This window comes from Opisthocomus hoazin, chromosome 8, assembly GCF_030867145.1.
Source record: "Opisthocomus hoazin isolate bOpiHoa1 chromosome 8, bOpiHoa1.hap1, whole genome shotgun sequence".
Lineage (NCBI taxonomy): Eukaryota > Metazoa > Chordata > Aves > Opisthocomiformes > Opisthocomidae > Opisthocomus > Opisthocomus hoazin.
In genome coordinates, this window is record NC_134421.1 from 22,917,511 (window position 1) to 22,940,293 (window position 22,783).

The window sequence follows — 22,783 nt, forward strand, 5'->3', positions numbered from 1 at the left end:
AATTCATTTACACCAACCTCACTGCTCTCCCAAGTGCCACACAATTTGAGAAGGCATTACTGTATTTATGCCTTGTAAAATTTACTGCAAAGTAAGCCTTCATTTGTGAAGATCTGAGTTCTAGAAACAGGCACTAAATACAGCCTCAAAATTCTTCCAATCGAACAAGGATTGCTCAAGAACAATTTTAGTACCACACGGGTTCTACAGCCCCTGTATGAGCCCAGGCCTGAGGTTTACATTTGCCCATACAAAGAACATCTTGAACACTGTACTTCTAATCTTTTTTTTTTTTTTTTCTGCAGAGGGGTGGAAAGCTGTGCTATAGTCATTTGGAAGAGGCTTCACATCTCTGTGTGTGATCTCACCTATCTAAAACAAAACCCCAAAAGCAATCAGCTAGTAAATCACTGAGGCTGCTGCCACCAGAATCAAACAGTAAGACACTGTGCACCCTAAGCAGAGCTCTAGCAGCCCAGATTAGAATTGTTTATTCTGAGGCACCAGATGTGCTGCAGATACTTCACTATCTGTGAAGCTAGGAAAAAGGCAGGCTAACATGCAGCTGATAAACGCAGAATCTTAGAAGGGTTTTTCTCCACCTTAGAACTTTTTTTCTAGAGATCAGCATTTCACCTTTTTAGGTGAGATGGTAAGTACCGTGAAGGTGCTGAGTATACAAAAGTGTCTACTCAGTCTTGTTCAGTAGTAGCAACAGGTTGTAACCATAAAGTAAAAAGAAAAATCCACGATTAAAGAATAGTTCTGTGTGTAACTAGCAAGACCAGGTTTTGCTGAAGGAGCACATCTAAACAGGGACATTTCACATGCTAAGATATGCAAGTGAACTCACCCGTCTCCACTGCAGAATGAGCAGGTATTCATGGCGAATCCTTTAAGCCCCAATTCCGCAAATGTGTTTTCATGCACTTCACTTGGTACGCGTCACTTCACTGTTGATTTGACTGACTTCAGAGACAGTTACATGCAGAAAGTTAGGAGAGAAATTGAGTGCTTTAAAGGGCTGAGGATGCTCACGAGAGTTCACAGAGAGTATGGGTTTTCATTAATTGACATGAATTTTGGAATTAGTGGTGTGTTCAACAGCTGGGGGTGTCAAATAGTGCAGAACAACTCTGTACTTGTTAGATGCCTTCTATAGTGCCCATAGCTTAGTGAGGGCAGAGAAGAAGCTTTTGGGAAGTATTGTAGGGAGGGTGAAGGAAGGAGGCACACACCACTCCTCTGAGACGTGCTTCATGTTATCGTAACCATTGTGTAATAATGCAAATGCTTACATTTTAGGCTGTAGAACATGTGTAGATTATCTGTGATAGGAGTGTTTCAACAACTACACAGTGCAGACTTGCCAGTGTCAGAGAACTTTCCACTCTACCAGAGTGTACAGAAATCACGTCGATCACCTATAAGTTCTGTTTTTGAACTAGGAGAAAACCTTGATGGGGAATCATATGTACGCAGGGTCCCGCTGCTGGCCGCGCCGCTGTCCTGCTTAACCCACGGCAAACCGCCGCACCTCTCCGCGCTTTTATTCCCCACCCATGTCGATGCACGGTGCTAGATGCCACCGTCGCCATGCAGCTGCAGCGGTGCCCTCGGGTGCTCCTGCGATGCTCTTCACTTCCACAATACTCCTCTTTCTGCTAAAAAAGGGGGCAGCTCGCCGCCCGGGGGTCGCTAAGCCAGAGATGCTCCGAGGTACCGTCGTGCCAGGTCTGACCACACTCACACCGCCCAGAGTCAGCCTCAGCCCCGCCAGCGCCGAGAGCCGGCCCCGCGGGCGGGCTGCTCCCACCTCCGCAGGGGACCGAGGGGCACCGCGGGGGGCTCGGTCCGAGGCACCGCAACCGGCTCCGGCAGCTGGGCCCCACCAACTCCCGCTGGGGTGCCGGAGGAGGCCGCTGCCCGCTCGGCTCCCGCGGGCCCGGGAAAGCGAACGCCCACAGCAGGCACGCTGGGGCCTCCGAGGCGCGGCCTACATTGCCCGGCGTCCCGCGCCGAGGGCGGTGCCACCGGAAGCGCGGCGCGGACTACTTCCGGCTGTGCGCGAGCCCCGAGCGGAGGCGAGCCCGCGAGCCTGCACCTTGACGAGACAAGATGGCCGGGCTGCCCCGCAGGATCATCAAGGTACCCCCTCACCGCCAGCGGGGGCCCCAGGGGCGGCCCGGCCATGTCCCGCGCGGCGGGCAGGGCCGCGCCGGGCCGGGCGCCGCTTCCGGTGGCCGGGAGCAGGGCCGCGTGGGGGTAGGGCCGCTCCCAGGCCTCCTCCTTCCCCGGCTGGGCGGGGGCCGCTGGGCCCGGCCGCCGCGGGAGCGAGCAGGGGCGAGGGGCCGCGCCGGGCCTGCCCCGGCTTCCCGTGCGCGGCGGGACGCGCCCTGCTGGCGGCCGGGGGTCGGGGCGGGAGCGGGCCAGTCACGGTAACCGCGCGGGCGGCGGCGCCTCACGGCCCCCGGTGCCGCCGTCCCTCGGGTGTCTGCGCGCCTCTTCCGGAGCCTGAGAGGCCTCCGCACGGCCGGGCCTCGCCGTGCCTGAGCCGGGGGACCGCGGCAGCGGGCGCGGGGCTCGGCTCCCTCCTCCGCTGCGCGGCGGGGCGAAACGCACCGAGGGGCGAAACCGGGGCTGGGGCGGTGCGGCGGGGCGTCCGTACCGGCACACGCTGGGCCAGCCCGGCCGCTGCCGTGGGCGCTCCGAGCGCTCAACCCGCACCGTGCGGGCGGCTCGGTGCCTCCCTTCGGTTCCCGTTTACTGGGCTGTGCAGGGGCTGCCGGCGCGGGGGGCGTCCCGGGTGCCGCCGCAGCTGAGGCGCTGGGTGGTTTGGCGTCCCTCGGCGGAGACGCGGGCAGCTGTTTGGCCATGCCTGGGAGTCTTTTGGGCAGCGGGTGTTGGTGCTGGGCTGCTGTCTCCCACGCAGTCTGCAGCGATGTGAACCGCAGCCCTCACGCTGGGGATCACGGTCTTTACGAAGGTTACTGGGTGATTCCAGTAAGGCTCGTTAGCCTTCACAGGAAATAGCAGCACCCTTCCTCCTTGTTGAGGTGAACGAATGTCAGAAACAATTTGTAATGGTGTGAAGCTCTCTTTGTTGAGCACGCAGTGTTGCCAACCACTGTAAAACACCTGAGTGTAGAACATGTTAAATAGTGGATAAAAAAATAAAACTGGATTTTCTCTGAAAAGTCAAGCTGTCTAATAGGTAATAGAGGAGATAAGGTAAAAATAAGGCAGGAGTAGCGTTTATCTGGTGTGAAACAGACTGAACTGCGGTTACTGCTCAGAATAGCAAGCAGTAAAAATAACGAAGAGAAATCTTACAGAATGAGTTTGACGCTCGTCCAGCTGCCTTAGTGCACAGCATGCAAAGCTGAACACATTTCAGGTGTGAGAGGGAACACTGATTCATGATACAGCGGAGCTGATATTCATCACGGAGTTGTGGTAAGAGCTCCGTCGTGAGGCTGGTGTCCGTGTCAGATTTTGTTAACAGCTTTTGACAATTCCCCTGAGTACAGCCAAGGAGTGCATCTGCTTGTAAGCCGGTGCACACATTTTCGTCTTGTTGCTTTTGATTTTTTTCATGCTTTTCTAGAAAATACCTGCAACAATTCATGTGACTCGCTTCAGAGATGTGTGATGGCATGGGAATGCTTCTTCTCCTCCTGGAGAGGGGAGGTGGAGGGCAGCCGAAGAGAGACCTAGAAGGTTCCAGATTTCCTCCGGAGGACTCCCCATAGAGTTCTGGGGATTATTGTCTGTTATGGGGCAGTGTGTACAGCAGGTTATGTATTTCCATTTATGCATTATAAGTTGTCTGCAGCCAGTCCAGAGCTTTTGAATCTTGGATTGGTTATGGTGGATGACCAATTCTTTAGCTCCTATGCTGTGCACGCGCTGGGTAGCCAGATGTACAAACAGTCCAGGACTTCAATCTGACTAGTTCATACAGCCTCAAAAACGTGCAAAGTCATGTTTTGAAATATCGCAGCTGTAGAAGTGCAGACCTAGAAATATGCCTGCTTGACTTTTCAGGAGTCTCGAGTGAGAATTGTTTTGACCTTTTCTATCCTGCCAATCTTGATGTTAGAGTTAAATTTCCTACTGCTGGTTGCCTTAGAGGGAGGGGGGGGAGGGATTTCTGCTGCTAGTGAGAATTTGAAAGATCAGGAAAAGAAATGGAAGAGAGAGGGGGAGGTAGGAAAGGAAAGGGCGATAGAATTGTAAAAACACTCCAGTAACAAAAAGATCTAATTTTCTTTATGCACAGTACTAAATGTGATGATAAATACATGGCTTAGGTTGCTGTTAGGAAAAGACTTTCTTCCTTTGATCCACATGCACCCGAGGGAGACCAGCGATGGCTTGCTGGGGATGGGAGTGTAGATTCGGACCGCAGTGAAGTGCTAAACCTAGCTAACCGCTCGAAATGCGGTTGGCATTCCGTGTCTTGATCGACTGCTGGCAGATGGCCTGGCTCTCAGGTTGACTAGCAGCCCTGTACTCCTCAGCCTGCTTCTCGGCGATGTGCAGGCTGTCGTCTAGCCCAGGAGAGCAGTAGCTTTCCTTGTCTCAGCAGAGAGCTGTGTATATATTTCCAATACTTTCCCCAAGTTCAATTAAACATGACAGTATAGATGCTGCAAAGCAGTTCTTACAGAAGATACAGAATTGCTCCTGGTTTGCTGTCCTCAGGTTACTTAGAAACACAGACTTTGAACAAGTAGGGCAGAACGATCTGCAAGTTCAAGAGATGACTTGCTTTAGAGTTATGAATTGGTGTTAACACATCACAAACGGTGAGCAGAAAGTGATTATGTAGTTTTGAATTTTTAAAAATAGAATTGGAGTTGGAATACTTTCTACCTTTTGAGTAGAGAAGATTATTTTTGTTTTCTTCAACAGTCCAAAATCAAGGGACCTCTAAGAATCACCTTGACAAGAACAACTATTAATGTCAGATGAAACGAAAATGCTGTATGGCGCATTTACATAGATGTGTGGTTTTGATGCTGTAAACTTTTTTCCTATTGCACGGTATTAAAAAGTGAGGCTTTGCAATATACACAGTAAATAAGCCCAGTGATTTTTACTTTCAAGCACTTATACCAATTCTCTCCAGTGTTGCAAAGTCACGTACCTCCAGTTGAGTAAGGAGTTGAATTGCATCTGATTTTTTTTTTTTTTTCTGGCTGACATTCAAACCACCTCATTGCTGTGTCAAATGCAGTTGGTATATCTGAATGGGATGGGCAGTGCTGCTTTGTGTCATCTTTTCAGATGTTTTTTTCTGCCGTTTTCACTGCTGCAGTGATCTGATCATTCACAATTTGACGTCCCAGTCTACGTGTTAACTGTGTAACCAGTTGTTACTAGCGCTTCTGTTACAATCACTGCAGCTGCTCCTACCATGAAATAAACCATCTGAAGCAGTATCTGAGACTCTTTCAAAAAATTTTTTTTTTAATTGAGAAGCTTATCAGTGTTAAATGACTGAGGCTTTGATTTCTTCTCCTGCATGGTAGCGTGTTGTTGTCTGAGAGATTCCTTCCTTGTTGTTTACTGTGAGAAGCTATTTCCACGTTGCTGCCAGTGAGCTCCCGCTAGCAGTATTTTTTGAGAATCTGGGTAACGTTTGGACTGCTGAGTTATAAAACGCTACCTCAGCTTGTAAAATTTCTGGAAGATTTTAGAGATGCTCATGGTGTATGTGGTGATAGGCACCTACAGCATTCTGTATTAGAGGTCAGCATAATCAGCTTTATATATTTTTAAAAATATAAATCAGGTATTAGTCTGCAACTTCTGAAACTTTCTAGAAGCTCTTGAACAGTATTGCTGGCAGCCAAGTTGAAGTTTCTCGCTTTGTGTTGGAAGCTGTGGGCTTCTGGGGCACGGACGTCTGTCTCCACGTGCAAATTTAAGTTGCCATGACTTTTTGATTTCTCTGACATTTTCGGCCGTTTTTAAATTTCCTGGGTAAAAAATTTAAATAAAAAAGACTGGAGGTAAACTTAATACCTTTTTTATGGTATTTTGCATTTGTGTGGATGGTGGTTAGGCATATAAAACATTACTGCTGGACAGTGCTGTTCCTTGGCATTTGTCACAGAAGCTGTAGATTTGGTCTTTGTGATGTCTCTTTGCCCCTTATATACTGTTTGAATCTAGTGCATAACTTCAAATTCGACAGAGGGGTGAAAACTTCGGGAATTTTCAGAGGGGTTTTTTGAACTGTTCTTCTTAAAACCACCTTGCCCCACCCCCCGAAAGATGTGCGAAGGTAGGACGAGAATGCATACGCTACTTGGTGACTCTCTCTGCGTCTGCTTGCCAGGCGACCAGTGTAGCATAGGCTGGCTGTGGTAGTGGGAGGGTTGTATACACAGGCGTTGGAAGCCTGAAGTTTGGCAGGACGGATCTTCTGTGAACATGTGGGAGGGAGGCTGAGAAAGAGGCTCAGGCGCAGAGGATGAGAAAACTTTCAGGTTAGACCAAGGTACCAGTTTTAAAAGGAAAACATGGAGTCTTAATGAAAGGTCTTAAAGAGAACACTGATAACTTTGCACAGCCTTTTCCTTAAAAAAGCTTTCAGTGGACACTGGAGAATAAAAACTGAGGAAAAACCAGCAAATAGTCCAACTAGAGGCAAAAATCTTGTTTCCACCACCTGCTTGTGTTAACACTTTAGCAACTTTGAGGTGCAAGTCTGTAGGACTCCAAGCTTTCTAAGTACTGATGCTAATGGCTGTTTATCGCTTTGCATGCAGTTGTTTTATACTGTACTTGTCTGTTATTTCTACACGTCTTTCAGTGTAGCATCAAAATTTTTATGTAATAGTACAAAACAAACCCACATTTTCACAGTTACATGTGACTGATGGGTTAATAGTGAGAATCAAGTGACAAATTTTGCTGTACACGGTGTGGTAAGTTGACCCTGGCTGGAGGCCAGGTGCCCACCAAAGCTGCTCTGTCACTCCCCTCCTCAGCTGGACGGGGGAGCGAAAATATGACAAAAGGCTCCTGGGTTGAGATAAGGCCAGGGAGATCACTCAGCAGTTACCGTCATGGGCAACAGGCTTGACTCGGGGTAATTAGTTTAATTTATTACCGATCAAAATCAGAGTAGGATAATGAGAAAATAAAAACTGAATCTTAAAACAGCTTCCCCCCCACCCCTCCCTTCTTTCTGGGCTCAACTTTGCTCCCAGTTTTGTGTGAGTGGAGCAGGGGGACGGGGAATGGGGGCTGCGGTCTGTTCATCACACGTTGTCTCTGCCGCTCCTTCCTCCTCAGGGTGAGGACTCCTCACACTCTTCCCCTGCTCCAGCCTGAGGTTCCTCCCATGGGAGACAGTTCTCCACAAACTGCCCCAGCGTGGGTCCCTCCCATGGGCTGCAGCCCTTCAGGAACAGGCTGCTGTAGCGTGGGGGGGTCACAAGCCCTGTCAGCAAACCTGCTCCAGCGTGTGCTCCTCTTTCTCTCCATGGGTCCACAGGTTCTGGCAGGGGCCTGCTCCAGCGTGGGCTTCCCACGGCGCCACAGCCTCCTTTGGGTGCATCCATCTGCTCCGGCGTGGACCTCCATGGCCTGCAGGGGCACAGCCTGCCTCACCATGGTCTTCTCCACGGGCTCCAGGGAAATCTCTGCTCTGGCACCTGGAGCACCTTCTCCCCCTCCTTCTGCAGTGACCTTGGTCCTGCAGAGTTGTTTCTCTCACAGATTCTCACCCCGCTCTCCCCGCTGCTGTTGCCCTGCAGTTTCTTCCCCTTAAATACATTATCACAGAGGTGCTACCACTGTCACTGGTGGGCTTGGCCTTGGCCAGTGGTGGGTCCGTCTTGGAGCCGGCTGGCATTGGATCCATCGGACGCGGGGGAAGCTTCTAGCACTTTCTCACAGAAGCCACCCCTGTACACCCCCCGCTACCAAAATCTTGCTGTGCAAACCCAGTACAGATGGCATTTGGACAGAAGCTGTGTATAAATTATTGTTTGCTTTGACCACACTTGAATAGTTGACTCTGCACTGTGTATTAATACAAGGCTCTGATGCAGATGTGCTCCATCAGTATAACCACAGGAATGGTTTACACTAGTAGCTTAGTGATCTTAGTTATGCCTCACTTTACTGTAGCTGGAGATGCACCATGAAAATCTTCATCTGTGTTAGTACAGAGATAATCCTCTAGGAATTTGTATTGAAGGATCTTAGCTTCACAGTTCCAAAATCCTGTAATCTGCTGTAGAAAATTTGAGAAAGAGGTCATTCTCGGGGGAGAGTGATGCTGACCTTAAAAATGCCCCTCTTCATGTTGCTGTTGTTTGGCAACAAGGTCGTCTTCCAAGAGTGGTCAGATTCTGTGTTTTGTGTTTGTGTGTTTTGGGTTGGTTGTTGGTGGGTTTTTTTTTTCCTGGAAAGGCGCTGTTACCTGGAGTACATTTGTCTTCATCTCGCTGTAAGTGACTTTGCAGTGGTTGAAACCGTTTGTGTGGTCATGGGAACTGGAGAACCAGAAGTGCGTGACAGAAGATTGTGAACGATCCGGAAATCACAGTGTTTGCTTAGCAGAGCTGTAGTTTCAAGTTGCTGGACAACTGTCTACAGATTGAGTACCAACCTCATTAATGGTTTCTAAACCTCTATACTGCTGTTCTCTTCTTTCTTTTTTACAGCTGATGCCATTGACCCTCAGAACATTCTCCTGCCTTTTTTTTGGGGGGGGAAGTAGGTAGTGTCGGGGCTGGTGATGGGGTCTGGAACTGCGCAGGGCGGTGGGAGCAGTACTGTACAGAGACGTTAGCCCAGTAATGAGTCCAGGAAGCGGAGGAACGTGGGATGCTGACACTCGGGGATTATATGGCAAGGAAGAGAAGAATTCATGCGGAGGCCAGCTACTGGAAACCACAAGTGCAGCCTTCTATTTATGACGTTTGACCTTTGCTTTACAGTTTAATGGGCTTTGCTGCTAATTTTTTTTTTTCCTAAAAGGCAGATGTTTTTTTCAGAAGACTTTCTCCAATGTGGTTGTTTTACAGTGATAGGATTTTAATCTAAGCATTCTGAAATCTCTCTGACAATATGACATCTGCTTAGGTAACCAATTTATTTTCAGTAAAGCTGGTTATAGCCAGTTACATGATTGTAGCTAATGAATTGACAGACCCTGGAAGAATTTGTGCCAAAAAGTGATGTGCTGGGACAAAAAGTTTTTGAATCAAGTCATTGTGGTTTTCTGAGGCAGCTTTATCCCTATGTGTAGACAACAGTTGTGACTGATAGGTTTCACTTTCTCCTGCTGCCTCCCCCTCAAAAATCAAAGCAAAACCGTGCATGCGGTTTACCTTCTTGTGTGCAACTTACCGGTTCGTGGTGAAGGAGATCAGTGTGATCTTCCCCCTTATCCCACTCTGACAAAACAGGAAAGAATTGTCATTTGGCAAGTAATTATAACTTGTCTGTGTGCCGATGTGCTGCTTGAAGTCTCACCCTACGCAGCTAAAACCTTTAGTTTTTATTTCATACCTCAGAATTAGTCCAAACTATTAGATGTGTTTGGGAGATAAAGACACTGGTACCTGGCAAGGGTTTCCTGCAATCAGAGTAAAAATATGAAAGAAATGTATGCTGCATGTGGTCTGAACTGAAATGCTGAAGTTGGTGCTGTACTTCTGTGGTTTTTGCAGAGAGCCAGCACAGGGCGGAAAAGTTCCCACCTAGTTAAGTTAGATTAACCAGAAGTTCTCAAGGTGATTAGCCTGCGGATCAGTGTTGAGCAGCCTTACCGTATAAATAGATATAGCCTGGGCTGTGCTGGCAGAAGAATTTTTGTGCCACTGTGGTAAACTTGGACTGAGGGACTTACCTGGCTCAGAACTCTGCAGTAAAGGTTATTTCTTAAGCCAAGTCAGTTCTGTGATCTCATTCGTTGCTTGACTTTGCAAACAGTTGGGCTGATGAAAGGGGGGCGTGGAATGGTGACTGTATAAATTAGCGCTGCTGCGGAGAAGTTAGGGTTTCCCATTCAGGCAAACGCTTGCATTTTGTGAGGAAAGGAAAAGGTGGAGGTAGTTACAGATGTGAGTGAAGTTGATCAAGGAGGACTGAGAACCAGGCTGAAATGGTGGAGAGAAAAGCAATTTGACTCAATTGTAAACTCAACAGCTGAAGCTTATGATGAATGAAATAAGGACTTGCACTAATTTTTAGTCATTCAGAGTGAAACTTGGGTGTAACATTTAAAAAAAAAATCACTTTTTGCTATTGGTAGTGACTCTTCATCTGCTTTCGAAATCTTGCTGGAGGATTTAGCAGCAAATGTCTGATCTCCTCTAGGAAGCAAATATTGAAGAGACTGATGAGCAGTTGGTTAAACTGAAAGATATTGCTTTTTCCTCATCACATCTTCTCCCACATAAATTGGTATGTGTAGTACCTTCCAAGTGATAAGTGTTATCATTTTAACTAGCAGAAAATAGAGCTAGCGCCTTTCACTTTAAGTCTGTCATTTCTTTTTGAAAAACTCTAAATTGTAAGATCATCTGTGGAGTCTGAAACTGTCTCCCACATCCTCTCTAAAAGTGCTTCTGGATACAACAGTTCAAACACATTTCAGATTAAAAGTTACCTTGTGATTTATGCTGTAGTGGGCTGATCTTGGCCAGCTGCCCACCCAGCTGCTCTTGTACCCCCCCTACCTTGGCTGGGCAGGGGGTAGAAAACAAGGTGGAAAAGCTCATGTGTTGAGACAAAGGGAGATCACTTACTGATTACCATCATGGCAATAAATGAATTAATTTTCCCCAAGTCGAGTCTGTTTTGCCCAAGTAAAATAGAGCTGGATGCTGAGACACAAAGACAAAATTAAATCACACCTTTGCCCCCCTTTACCTCCCCTGTCCCTGATGGGTGTAGGGGGGTGGGAAATGGGGGCTCCTCTCTGCTGTTCCCTCCTCCTCACACTTTTTCCCTGCCCCAGCATGGTCCTCTCCATGGGCTGCACCATGGATGTCTGCTCCGCTCTGGTCCACCATGGGCTGCAGGGAATTTCTGCTCTGGTGCCTGGAGCACCTCCTCTCCCTCCCGCTCCTTCTCTGACCTCGGTGTCTTCACTAGTTTTGCTCACACTTTCCCAACCCACGAATAGTCTCTCTGTGTGGTGTTTTCTGTCCTTGCTGAAATATGTTTTCCCAGCTTGGCTGGTGGGCTCAGCTGTGCCCTGCGACAGGTCTGTTGGAGCTGGCTGCGGCTGGCATGGGGAGCCCCTGGCCTCTTCCCACAGGGGTCACCTCTGGAGCCCCCCTGCTGCCAACACCTTGACACCTATGCCCCATACATATGCCCAGGTGGTTATGCAGTTAAATTAGGTTGTACCAAATGGAAGTTTTATGTCGCAGAGAAGTGAGGCAAGCTGACGTGTATTTCTTTCAATTTGGGTGCCTCTTCATTTTTACCAGTTTATTTTAGACCATCTTGGGACTATCCATGCAGCGTTACATCCAATTGTTCCTCTTACAAATGGCCAAGGCTACCGAAGAAGTTTGTTTTGAAGCTGTTTGGAGACCTTTGCTTATAGCACCTGTGGAAGAAATGTATCGAGATGTGCAGATTTCATCTGTTCGTACTGGTGGAAGGTGCTTTTACCCATGTTGCCAATTGTTCATCAGTTTCTGTTGGAAGTTACTGTCCTCTGTGAGATGGCAGCAGAGTGTGTGTGCTGTCAGTCAACATTTTTTGGGTTAGAGATCTAGCTAAGAAAGGCTAGGTCACTTTTCTTGAATTACATTGGGAGTGCTGAGAGGGTTTACTGTCCTAGTTGATTTGTGGGATGGTGATTTCTGGCAAGGGGGCAGCAATGAACACTGGGAGTTGAGCTACGAGCTGTAATTCCTGTTGCAGATGAAGACAAAGATACTTATCCATCATCTGTCTTCCAATATTTGTTCATAATAAAGCCACGTGGGGTTAGTTGAACCTACAGGTTAAGGTGGATATTACCTAAGTTTTTTTACTGTCTGAAGTAGATCAGAGAGGGCTTGTACCTTGGCCTGACAAAGTTGAAGGGGTGTAACCCCGTATCTCAGTAGGTGAAGTTGAAGGTAAATTACTTGACTGCTGTGTAGAGAATTCAGCTAGTAAATGTGCTGCTGAAAATACAAGGAAAGAATCGTTCCCCTGAGACTTTGCATTGAGAATTGATATTGTGCCATTTTAAATATTTAACAGCTCTAAGACCTGCAATATTTTGGCTTTGTGTAAGAGGCCTTATTAATGTTTTCTGTTTTGAAGTTTCAGAATAATTTTGTCACACCTGTTTTGACCTCTGAACGTCTTAATTATGTTATCTCTCTCTTTTTGAGGTACTAGCATAAAGCTGCTAGTCATGAGGATGCTTTTCTGTAGTCTCAACACTATAAAAGGTTGTTAGATAACTGTGTATAACAAGTAAAAAGATACATGGAGTCTTTGGTGTTTAAGACTTTTATAGATGGCTGAAGACTTCAGTTTAGCAGTTTACCATCAGTTACTGAAATTAGGCTGGCTGGTAGTTAAGCTTCTTCTTTTTAATGAGGAGGTAGTCTCTGCATTTCCTTTTTAGGTTGGTTACAGAATAGCGATCTGTTACGCTAATTCTGGCTGTGATTAATGCTGCAGTCTTAATGCTTTAAACCAGCGCTTTCACCAAAAGGAGCAGTCTGTTCTCCCATCCTGCTGACAGCACATGTTTGCACCCTCCCCTTGGTTGGCACAGCTGTTTGTGTGGACATGTGGTGAACTGCATCAGGGACTCTTCTCTCTTGCACCATTTTTTTTTCTTTTTTTTTTTTTTTTTCTCCCAGATTGGCTACATGCTGTGTTTCACCATGAGGTCGAGAGACAGTTATACAGGCAAAAGTGAGGGTGCACAGTAGGCTGAAGTGAAAACACAGCGTAGCTCTTTTCCTTCCTTTCACCAGTGGCCGCTCATTTATCAGCTTAAGATGTTCAGGCTTTGTAAGGTGTTGGGATTTCTCTAAGCTCCCTTTGTTCTAATGTATTTTATGAATTTCATCAGTTGATTTCACAGCTGATTAATTAAAGGACCGCGGAGCGCAGAAGACGATGCTAGATTCTGTGAAAAAGTATATTCCTTCAACAGTAGCATCTCACTAAAGACTATGGTATTTAACTTGTGGATTAATATGCAGAATTTTTTATTTATTGGAGGTAACTGTATAGAATTAGTATTGAATATGAAATAAGAAAACTGGGGTGTCAGGAAATTGAGCATGCAGACAGCTGAATTACTAAGCAAAGCAAATTTGGCTGAAGACATGGAGCTTGGATTTTTTCTTTGAGCTAGTTGGTGCTGACTTTGCAAGCAATCTGCTTTCTTAAATTCTAATGGCCTTCATACAGTAGTCTTAAAGTTCCTGTATTTTGCAGGTGCTAGATATTGATTTGTTCTTAACTTTTTTGGCCATGTCCCTTGGTAGGCAGTGTGAAATTTGTGGTGATTAACTATTGCCGTAGTACAGGGAACGGAATTGCAATCATTTTTTCAGGCAAAGAATATAGTACTCCTTTCTAGCGACAAAGAAGCTTTAAAAATTGTCTAATCGCATGGAACAATTTCTTCCTTTGCTACTAGAGTGGTCTCTGTCAGACGGGTGAAGCTTTAGAGCTTTCAGTTCAGCTGCAGTGGCTCTGCCATGTAAGAAATAATGTTTGTGGTTTTTTTTTTTGTTTTTTTTTTTTTTGCAAATACTTGCATACATGAGTTTTCTGATTGTAGTTATTTGCTAATATGCCACTGTTTGATCCCCCCTTAGACTGTTGATAGCAAGTAAGACTTCAGAAGTAGCCTTTTGTTTTCTAATAATGTTGCATACAGAAATCTTGTTTTGGTTGTTTTGACAGAGGCCTTGGCAGCTTGAGGTTTTAATAAACGCTTCTTCAAGACTGGAAGTTAATAAAACAGTAGTATATTTCTAATGGATTCCTTCTTTGTAGGCTTGTTCATATCTCCATGTGATCTAGCAATTGATTTTCATGCATGTCTGTATGGAAGCATCTTCTGGGTTATTCAGTTCACATCCTTAAAGAAGGCCTCTGTCTTGTGCTGGGTGTGTGAACCAGGAGAATCCTGGTGGTTATGTCTGCTTTTGGGTAACTTTTTTTTTTTTCTTCTTCCACTGAAAGCAGGATAACCAAGCAAAAGCTCAAAGAATGAAATATACCCCCCTGCAAATTGATCTCTGTTTTCGTGGCTTCTGTCAGTCCTGGCAACTCGGAAAATCACTCACCCCCACCTCCTGCTCTTTGGTCTCTTCTGAAAATCGCAGCGCGCTCTCTTGCTGAGGTTTCTTGTCCTTACCGGTTACTGTAACTCAGGTTGAGGGTTTCTCCCCACCCCCCCAGGTACAGTTAGTTTTCAATTTGATGTCTTCATAGAAGAAAAGCTATGCAGAATGTCAGCTACACCATCTGTCCCATCCGTATCATCTGTCACTCTACTTCAGGCCACCTGTGTTAATAAGAAGAGCTTTGCTTTTGCTTGTCAAAACACCTTCAATGCCTCTGTGTTTTTTTTAACTGATTAATTAAAAATAAGACAGATAAAATTGTGGGGGGGCATAACCAGTTGTGAATGACAGACAGTGTTGTGTTTTTGTTTTTTTTTAAGTACTAACTGGCGTGTATCTTCATTTTGTGTTTATTAATTTTCTTTAGTCAATGGAAATCATGTCATTAACTTGGAATTGGAAAAAGTGGAGTAAAAGCAGGAGCAAGAAGAGATATCCATCTGAAAACATTGCAGAGTATGAAAAATAGAAATAACTGCTTATGGCAGCATGGCCTACTGCATTAAATGCTTTAGAGCTCAAAATATGTCCTGAAATCTCTTCTGTGAAACTTATTTCAGTATGCTAGAGGAGAGCTAATAAGAAACACTATAATGTGCTGTTCTGGAGCACTTACTTAGATGGAAATTTGTATTCCTGTGAAGACAAAATTAACTGCTATATTGTAAAAAAAATTGATTGTGAGCAGCAGAACTGCAAAACCTGGTTTTATGTGAATTTGCCCTTTTTCCTCTTAGCATGTTAATGTTTGGATGTCCCAGCTCTTTTTATTGTTATTGACAGGGTTTTTTACCAGGCAAGAATAGTACATACTTGGTTGGAATAAACTGGCCAAACAGCATGTAATGGCAGAGTTCTTCATGTCTTTCTCTTTGGTAGCACTGAGCTTGGGTTTCTGTCTTGGCCACTGACAGCTCACAGAGCATACAGAGAAGTGGAGATTGGACACAGGGTTCAAAGGCGATTTGGGGGGCAGAGGAGGAAGTAACAGATGGTACAAAACACACTTCCTCAGCTAAAAAAGTGTTAGAAGGATTTTGCCTAAAAATATATTGGAAAGTGAAGTATTGCATATGCTTGATCTTCCTGATTAGTTAAAAAGGTGGGAAGTTAAAGGTTTCATTAGAAGCTGTCTGTTTATTTATTTTAACATGTTTGACAGACTGTTCTTCATTGGGTAACCATCCTGTGGGGAAAGTGACATAAAATTACAAAATAAGATCAACATGTAGTTAAACATTTCCTTGTTTGTAGATTGAGTCTGCATCTTGTGACTCTGTCATGTGGGTCATTTACAGGTTTGTTGTTTGTGGGGTTTTTTTTGTTTGTTTGTTTTGTTATTTGGATTTTTTTTTTTGGTAATGTACACTTCCAAAAAAAAAAAAATCTTTATGCAGTTCAGTTTCCTGACCTGGTACATAGTGTTGCCCTGTATACTGACAACTGTTTATCTCAAATATGACTTATTTCTCCAAGTCTTATGGCAAATCAAATTGATTTTATTATCAGCATGTCTTTAATTGGCCATTTTACTGTAAAATGTGGAAGTCAAGTCCCTGATACCACCTTAGAATTGGACCTAGTTGTATGTTTCAGCATTTTATATGCTTAGACCTTAAAACGTAACTTTTTGACTAATTAATCCCTTTCTGGTCCTTTTTATATATTTTTATAAAATTCTTTGTAATTGAAGGGCAAAATCCTTATTTACTGTCAGAATTTAGCAGGTGGTGTTGATGTATTTAAGTACAAACATTTCATGTTCTTTTAATAAATGGCATCTTTCTTGTGTTTTTCATAGTCTAACAAGCTTGTCCATGTTACACTGTTTTAAAAAGATGCCTTTTATGAACCAATGCTGCTTCTCAGCTTTTGTGTAAAATGGTGGCGATACATGGGCACAGGAGTCACGACTGATCATTTTGTGCGTGTCGCAGAGGTTTAGCCTGGTGCTTGCCCCCTCGGCTTGATGGCTGCTGCATCAGAGCCTGGTGGTTACGAAAGATGACCGTCAGTCAGTTCCCTCACAAATTTCTTGCAAGTGTTCCTCCTCATCTCTGTTTGAAAACAGCTGCAGTTTTTCCGATAGTGGTGGAGCTCCATGCACAGTGCAGGAGGTGGGGCGTGCTTGCTTAAAGCGTTTTTCATCTAATATTCACGTTCCACAGGGGACCGGTATAGGTTCTGAGGAGCCTCAGCAGTAGCGTAGCTGTATGCAGCATAAATGCTCTTCTGTGGCGTTTGATAGCAAGATGCCTGTGGCCACACAATGGAGAGGCATAAAGGGCGCTCCGAACGTGATGGCAGGCAGCGGTGGTGTAGTGCCCTCAGTGTCATGTGGTACCTCAATTAAAAGAATCATTTTTCTCATACATGGGCTCTCTCATTGTTTATTGACAAACGGTTTTTAGTGGCAGAATGTGGAGCTCGCAGCTGGGCACTGCTCCCTCAGTTAGGCTGGCAGGTAGAAGCGCTGATGCTGCTGCCGGAGAACTGCTGATTCTGGGTTATTTTAAGCCAGGATTGGCTGCCTGCTGTGGTTACAGTCAGCATACTGGCATAACTAGGGAGGAAGTCTGGGGACCAGAGTGACTGAGCTGGGCTAGGGACTGCTGAGATCAGCCCAGCTATTAAAATGTGTTACCCTTAATATTACAAAAATAGTTCTAAACTTGAGCATGCCCATAAGAACCAAAACCACGATTCGTCTACTAGCGTGTATCTGGCAAAGTCCAGGTGGTAGCAGCTGTGAACAAGTTTAAAAATTGGGTCTTTTTGTTAAGTTAATTCCAAGTTGGCTCGCTGTATTAGTTTGTATTTGGCATACGACACTGTTCCCTCTGCCAAAACTGTCAGACTATAGTAAGTATATGGTCCTTCACCAGTGGAAATGCAAATTGTCCCATTTACCTGTGTCAGCGCTTATGCTGAAAACTTGCTGAAGGAAGTGGAGAATGTTTTATGCATTTACAGGGGTAATCTGTAGTTTCTTACTCACTGACTTTCATACCACTGAACTAAAGCTTTAAGCATTTGTTATCACTGCTGTTCTACAGAATTACAGTACAAGTAAAAAGCCAGCACAATACAAAACCCAAGTATGTTATAAATTCATGTGTATCATTTAAAATAAAATATACTTGCAGAAGTGAATGTAGGTAGCTCTAAGAAGCTTGGATGGCCTTCCAGTAAGGCATGTAAGTGGCATTGGCAGTTAATGCCTAGACAGATAAGTAGGTAATATGTAGTCACAACAAGGAATTAGACCAGATAAATTTATTTTCGTGTTTCTGTGTGTATTTAGTAAGAACTTCAATACTGTGATTTGTAGGACCTTGACAATTTTGGGATGAATAACTGGATTTTGGCATTAATTACTGTGACTTCACTTCCTTAGGAAAAAATAATCAAATACATAGTATAAAGTGAGATATTACTTAACTGCGTCAAGACAGCCATTACCACTCAAATGCTGTGTGAATATATTTCTACAGAATGTATTGTTACAGTATTGTAACAGTGCAGTTATGTGTGAAGAATGTATTAAGCCAAGTAGCAATAATCTATTTTGTGCTTGTATTGGTGCTATTGTAGACACGCGGAATAAATATCCTGTAAGACTAGAATAGTAAATTAATATTACACCTCCAAGTTACCATTGTTCTTTAGTAGAAACGGGATGATTTTTCTTTGTGAAAGGCAACACAGAAAGGTGGTGACAAAATTAACTGTACATAGCAAAACAAGCTAGAGGAAAAGCAGGAAATGGGGCTAAAATTACCGGAGGAAATGAGGCTTCGGCAGGGCTTCTTGTCCCTGCCTGATGGCCTGTTGCCTGTTCTAGCCTTGGGTCCTTTTTCAGGAGGAGGGGCAGAATGGTGCCTGTAAGATTGCAAAGGCTGGCAGCAGAGGAGAGGGGAAGATGGGCAGGAGCTGGTCAGTCTGTCTGCCCAGTGCGTTAGCAGGATGGGGGGTCAGAATGTGGGCAGCTGTCGGTGCAGTGCGGTGCCTGAGGTAGGGTTGGTGCTGTACGCAGAAGCATTGAGCGGCAAAGAACACAAATCTCTGTAGGAATCCGGGCTTCCCAAATTGTGCTGCTTACCGAACAACTTGCCTGTCCCTTGCTGTTTCTTAGGGTGACTTTAAGCATGGCTGTATGTAGGCTGGAAGTGATCACACCGAAGCTATTGATGCATATATCTGTGTAAATACATAAAACATCCTTAAAAACACCTTTAGTGTTGTAGCAGAGTACTTATATCTTGGAAGTTGGATCTGATTCCAGTACCAATGTTTGTCTTAATAAACCAGTCGGCTCTTGTTAGAGTAAACCTTGAACACTCCCTGTGAGTGATTATCAAACTCTTTTGGCTTTTCACTTACAGAATTTTCTGTTTAAGGTAGGATGGGAAATTTTCATTGTAGTATTCTTTTGAGTGCATTTAAGTATATTGAAGAAAATAACAGCTTGGCAGTAGTTTAATCAAAATTTAAGAAATTTCTTGAGGACAGCTTAATTGTTATCTATTACCTTGCGCTGTAGAAGCATACGCTGTCACAGCAGTTGAGGGATACGAAAGGAGATGTGTGGAATCATAGAATTGTGAAGGTTGGAAAACACCTCCAAGATCATCAAGCCCAACCATCAACCCGACACCACTGTGCCTGCTAAACCATGTCCCGAAGTGCCACATCTACACTTTTTTTGAACACCTCCAGGGATGGCGACGCCACCACTTCCCTGGGCAGCCTGTTGTACAGCCGACGCGTACCAGTTTACCACATCCTCATCTTCTTTCTGTAGATCTTCTTTGACTTTAAGGCATTTGTCTAACATTGTTTCTGTGGATGTAGGCAAATAGCTCATAATGAATACTTCTTGTTTTTAAGATAGTTTGTGCAGGTCATGTTTATTTTAAATGGGTTGTATTCATTACATTGCCGCCTCTTCTTCTTCTTGTAGGAAACCCAGCGCTTGCTGGCAGAGCCAGTCCCTGGGATAAAAGCAGAGCCAGATGAAAGCAACGCACGTTATTTTCACGTGGTCATTGCAGGTCCACAGGATTCCCCCTTTGAGGGTGGGACATTTAAACTTGAACTATTCCTTCCAGAAGAATATCCAATGGCAGCTCCTAAAGTACGTTTCATGACCAAAATTTATCATCCTAATGTAGACAAGCTGGGAAGAATATGTTTAGATATTTTGAAAGGTAAGTGCTACCTTGTTGTCTTTGGTTTGATCTTATTAAGTGCAGAGACTTGTAAATTGACCCTAAAAAGAGATTTCATTTGTTTAAAGAATACCCTGCTTATTTTTAATCTGGGAGAGGAAAACTTGCTATTTCTGTAGACTATGCTGAATATGGTGTTTCATACTGCTGTAAATGTCTCTTCAGATAAGTGGTCCCCAGCTTTGCAGATTCGTACAGTTCTGCTATCAATCCAGGCTTTGTTAAGCGCTCCCAACCCAGATGATCCACTAGCAAATGATGTAGCTGAGCAATGGAAGACCAATGAAGCCCAAGCCATAGAAACAGGTGATGTATCTTACGCTTTCGATTTTTTTTCTTCTGACTGTAGGAAGTAGCTGATCACTAGCTGGTTGGGGGATATAAATCCCGACCTCTTGTTTTTATGTCTGCAACTTGCAGAAGCAGTTATTGCGTACAGTCCTAGTCCAAGTACCCTGAACGTGCCTGCGGTGGTCAGTTTTCAAATCTGTGAGGCTTGCCAGAAGACAAGCTCTCTTGATCTGTTTTATCTTGAGTTTTCATATTCCTAGATTGCAAGTACTTCTAATTTGGAGTCATGGTAGAATAAAAGTACACACCACTGCTTTTCCTCTAAAGCTTAAGGCACAGATTATCTGGTTTCAGAAAGCACATCTCTTCATACCTGCTTCTGTTGCAGGCTGTAATGGATTGAAAGAATTACCGTGTTATGCCTCTTCACTTCTGGATCCACTGCAGTCAGGCCACTTCTATAACATACAAAAGTTGACAGCTGCTGGAGTTCAAAATTGCATTTAAAATCTCAGAACTGATACGTTTTGTATACTTGCAGTGTTGGTATAGAAGTGATCTCTAAAAATCTTTTAAAATTGCTTTAATAAAGCCTGAAAAATACATATTTTCTTAAATGTGCTTCTTTTTCTTTGCAGCCAGAGCATGGACTAGGCTATATGCCATGAATAATATTTAAATGCGCTTTGAACATCGAGTGTGCATCACTTCTCCTGTTCTGCCAAGACCTCTTCCTTTTTTGTTTGCATTTAATGGACACAGTCTTAGAAATGTTACAGAATAAAAGCCCAGACATCTTCAGTCCTTTGGTGATTAAATGCACATTAGCAAATCTGTGTCTTGTCCTAATTCACTGTGGTACCGCATGAGCAGAGGCTAGAAGTATCATCTGGATTGTTGTGAAATTGTTTGAAAGCAGCAGCACATCTCTGCTTTTAATCATTTTTCCCATCATGGTTTCAGTATAAGCACTGTGAATGAAGGTAGGCAGGGTTAGCTGCGGGGCTTTTCGTTTTAATTTTGTGGGCTCCTCCTCCCTTTTTATGGTGATGCTAATTGCATTGGTCAAAGCAGCTAACCAGTTATACTTTAGAATATACCCTCTAGCCCAGTCTAACTTAGACGCTGTAGATGGACAAGCTTCATTGTTTGAACAAAAAACTGGGAACATTAAACATCCATCACCTTCACTAATAATATTGTGAATCTGCTGTCGAGTGTAGAAAAATCCCTCCAAGAAAAAGCTTGTGACCATTTTGTATGGCTTGTCTGGAAAATCTCCTGTAAATCTTATGTTTTAGTAAAATATTTTTTGTTATTCTACTTTGCCTTTGTACAGTTTATTTTGCTGTCTTTTCATTTCTCTAATGTGACAATCGTATTTAAAAAAAATGAAACCAGAACGGACAATTTGTCTTCACCAGTCTGACAGATAAAACAGTAAAGAGGTGGAATTCACAAGATGTTTTGCTTCTGTCTGCTGACTTTTTTTATTAGCTTGTGTTATGTGGGTGACCTCACCTGGCCAATTTAATACGAAATGGCATTTGGAGTGACTTCTAGAAAGAAGTCTCTGATGTAACCCTAACTTTAGTAATGCGTTGATACGCATTTTCACGGAAATGACCATAATCAAGCAGGAGGTTGAGAGCAAATGACAGCACTAATGATGAGTATCTGCATAACTTCTCTTTGCTGATTGTCATCAGATGTTAGGCTATGCAGTTCTCTAACTTCTTTAATTCCTGCCCTCTATTAACGTGAAATAACAGTGCGTAGAGCCGCTCTTACAGCCAGCTTGTGTGTTGACTAATGTTTGCTTAACCGCTTACGGCGCGCGCCTCCTGCTGCTGGTTTTCTCCACAAGCCTTACTGAGCTGCTTGCTTGAGCAACCGGTCTGCCTGGACAGCGGCAGAGCTGCTTTACTGGAGGGAAGGAATGTGATGAAAAACTTCCTTCTTATCCTAGTTTTTTGTGTATGCATCTTGTCGGGGAGTCCAGCATCTTTTCTGGGAACCCATCTTACTGGTTCCCTTAATTTCTTGTATCCCTGCTCTCTTCCTTTCCCCAAGCCCTCGCCCTAACCAGAAACAACAACAAAAAAAGTGTAAAAGCTTTTGGCGCGGCCAACCTGAAGTGTATAAACGGCAGCTTGTAGTGGTTGCAGTAGGGAGTGTTTTGTTTTGCAGTTCAGGGGTATGGTTATGTAGTCTGTTGGTATTCTCCCTCTTTCACCTCTTCTTGCTCTAGTGTCATCTGAAATTTCAATAGAATGTGGTGTATTTATTGTGCTCTTATGTACGATGAAGAATATCTATTAAAACTACGTCTTTCCAACAGACAGTGCTTTCGGTGGTTAGTAACTGGTGTTGTCCTCGCAGTACTTCTTGTTACGTGGTTGAAGCTTGGTTCAGAATTCAGCTTCTTCACCAGACTGAGCTATAAAAACCCCTGTTTTGTAAGTAATTTCTGTGTTGGATGTAAGCCAAAGTTGCATTCGGAGCTTGTAACGGATTGTTTGTTCTTCAGAGCGGGTAAGCGGCCACTAACCCGGCCTTCTCATGACCAGCGAGCGCGGGTGTAGCCGGTGTGCATCCCGGCGTGCTGCCAGCACGGGCAGCTGCGGACGCGTGAGCCGCGTGGCAGGCCCTGGATTCCATCACCTGCCTCTTGAAGCTTTGCCTTGTGCTGTGTGTCCGGCTCTCCTCAGCTCTGTCCCAAGCCCGAGGACGAGTGGCAGCCAGCAGCCAGCACGGCCAGACGCGCTGAAGCACCCACTCTGAAGTGGCCTCCCCTCCCTTCGCTAGGAAAAACGGGGCCCGGGTTGGCACTTGCGCGGTTTGACTTCAGACCGGGTGGGGTGAATCCAGGCCCGCGCTCATCGAACGGGGAGCTGGGTG

The 22,783-nt window shown here is 44.7% G+C and overlaps 1 protein-coding gene across 1 annotated transcript; it reads left to right on the plus strand.

Moving 5' to 3' along the window:
• The first annotated feature begins 2,041 nt into the window (after window positions 1-2,041).
• Window positions 2,042-21,205, plus strand: UBE2N (ubiquitin conjugating enzyme E2 N). Its single transcript, XM_075428739.1, has 4 exons — window positions 2,042-2,148; window positions 19,324-19,570; window positions 19,757-19,897; window positions 20,521-21,205. Exons 1-4 carry the CDS (start codon window positions 2,119-2,121, stop codon window positions 20,559-20,561), a joined length of 459 nt encoding a protein of 152 aa, XP_075284854.1. The 5' UTR covers window positions 2,042-2,118; the 3' UTR covers window positions 20,562-21,205.
• The last annotated feature ends 1,578 nt before the right edge of the window (window positions 21,206-22,783 follow it).